The sequence below is a fragment of the Solanum stenotomum genome, unplaced genomic scaffold (assembly GCF_019186545.1).
Source record: "Solanum stenotomum isolate F172 unplaced genomic scaffold, ASM1918654v1 scaffold8472, whole genome shotgun sequence".
Classification (NCBI taxonomy): domain Eukaryota; kingdom Viridiplantae; phylum Streptophyta; class Magnoliopsida; order Solanales; family Solanaceae; genus Solanum; species Solanum stenotomum.
Genome location: NW_026037198.1, coordinates 1 through 2717, shown reverse-complemented (window position 1 = coordinate 2717; position 2717 = coordinate 1). Strand labels below are relative to the sequence as shown.

Genomic DNA, 2717 nt, shown 5'->3' with positions numbered 1-2717 from the left:
GAGGTTTCAAAAAAAAGATTGCGTCAACGGACGTTGAGTATTGAGTATTGATCAATTCGATGCAATATCTTTGTCAAGTTTCTAATTTGCATATAGTGGCGGATCAAAATTTAGACGTTGTGAATTTTGAGTTAATGAAAAAGTGGCTTCAAAATGTATATAATACTATGAATTACTCTGTTTTTAAAGTTGTTTCATAGAATTATTTGTGTTTATGTAGGTCATTTTTAGTGCTAAAGTTAGAATTTTCAATACGATCAAAGTCAAAATATAATAAAATAAACAATATATGAATACGTCAAGGGAATTCCATACATATTATGTGTACCTAAGAATTTCTTTACCTAGTTATATAATGTAGTTTTCTGACAAATAGGGTATCAATAATGGAAAAATTACAGAAATCTCACATTTTAGTTTATTTATTACTATTATCCCCTATAAGTTTTACAAATCTCCAAAATCCCTCATTTTTACGCATCAGATTAGTGTATCTCGCGCATCAGATTAATGTATCTCGTGCATCAGATTAGTGTATCTCGCGCATTAGATTAGTGTATCTCGCGCATCAGATTAGTGTATCGCATATAAAATGTACATTATATTAGTGTATCATGTATAAAATGTAATGTATCTTACTTAACTATTAATGTATCTCGCGCATCAGATTAATGTATCAACGCTTATATTATTGTATCCGTTTGAGAGATTTCTGTAATTATAAACTTTTAAGGGATAAATTGTAATTTTACCTTAAAAGTATGTGATTTTTGTAATTTGCCCATCAATTATTACCATTTTCAAGAAAGTTGTGGTTAATTTCACCTCTGATCACCCCGATTGAATTATATTAAAAGTGTATTTTATCAATGCACTTATTAACTTGAACTAGTTAGTTAACTAATTAAATGTAGTTCACATATTTTAGGGCTACTAAGATGCGGCAAGAGTTGTAGATTAAGATGGGTGAATTATCTTAAACCGGGACTCAATAGAGGAACCTTTACACCCGAAGAGGATGATCTTATTGTTCGACTTTATACTCTTTTGGGTAGTCGTTGGTCCCTCATTGCCGGAAGAATACCTGGTAGAACAGACAATGACATCAAGAACTATTGGAACACGAGTCTCCTCAAGAAACTCAAAGCACAAGGAAATGAGCCGCGGAAATACAAATCTCAAGCAAAAAAAAGGAGAAGGAAAAAGGAAAAACCGAATGTCTCTTCCCAAATTAATCGAAAAAATAACGACGAAAATAAGACGAGGAGGAAGAAGAAGGAGAAGATTGTCGAAAAACATAATATTGAAGATGAAGTAGCAACAAAGATAGAGGAGCAACCACATACACAGAATTCCACGCAAGCAGTATCAGATAATAATCACAATTTCACTAGTAAGTGCATATGTGATTTTCTAATGGAACCTTCCATTGTGTCACGTTTTAAAAAAATAAAAAATTAGCGGTTATTTAAAACAAATTAATTATTAGGTGATGTATATCAAAACCGCTAAATATAGTATAGTTTTTTAAAAAATAATATTATTTACTCATATATATGATTTATTTATTTTTATGAAATTTTATCGAATGACACAAGCTTATGGTTTTTTTCCTTTTTTTTTCTTTTTTAGGTTCTAGCAATCAAGATGGCACAAGTAGTGCAACCTCTACTAGTGAAATCCATTCTTCATCTCAAAATATTGAAGATCAAAACCAAGATGAAATTTTTGAGAAACTTCAAGTGATAGATGAATTACTCCTCAATGATAATTTCCTTTTTCCACCCCAAAAATGCATAGAGTTCAATAATAATGAAAATTATATGTTATTTGAGGAGGTCTATGAAGAGTATTTTCAACTTGTTTATGAAAATTCATGTCATTTTTGAGCAATGGCGGATTCAGAATTCAAGGTCATCCACATCCTTTTGTCGGCTTATTTTAGTCTATGCAATTTTAAGTTTCAGGTGNTGTGTCATTGTTACCTCAATGATCCTCTCACCTATATTGTGAATTTTTTTTTAATCATATTAATATGAATAAAGTTGTATTTTATAATATTTTTCGTATATTTTTTAAATATTTAAATTTTATTTTAAAATATCGAATTAATGTAATCTAACTTAGGTTTGAAAATTAGTCAAGTTGACTTTCGAAAAGTGCACCATGACATTTTAAAATGTATTTTTTTTCAGGTGTTTTGTGTCACTGTTACCTCAATGGTCCTCTCACTCGTATTATTGTTATTATTTCGATTCGATTTATTGTCTTCGTTTCTTTTTAGTTGTTATAGTTTTCTTTTTTTAGAGTCAAAGCATATGAATTTTGATAAACATTTTAAGATGTATTTTTTCATCATATTAATATGAATAAAGTTGCAATTTATAGTATTTTCCATATAGTTTTTGAATATTTAAAATTTTATTTTAAAATGTCGAATTAATATAATCTAATTTAGCTTTGAAAATTAGTTAAGTTGACTTTCGAAAAGCGTATCATGACAACTAAGAAGAAACGATGGGAGTACGTGATTTTTTCTAAAAAAATAATTTATATTATATGAATATTAATATTTTAAAGTATAATTTTTTATCGGAATATAAGAATAATTGTAATTTAAAGTGTTTTTTTTTGTATAACTTTTGAATATCTTAATTTTAATTATTTTTTTTACTTATTTTAGCTTAAGACATTAACTAAATTAACTTTCGACAAGA

General features: G+C 28.1%; 1 protein-coding gene across 1 annotated transcript; it reads left to right on the top strand.

The window, feature by feature from the left end:
* Positions 1 to 928: 928 nt before the first annotated feature.
* Positions 929 to 1889, top strand: LOC125853062 (transcription factor MYB7-like; the record flags this gene model as incomplete). The annotated part of the gene is made up of 2 exons (XM_049532736.1): positions 929 to 1405; positions 1633 to 1889. Coding segments are annotated over 2 exons (734 nt in total), but the record flags the coding sequence as incomplete, so codon positions are not given.
* Between the last annotated feature and the right edge of the window lie 828 nt (positions 1890 to 2717).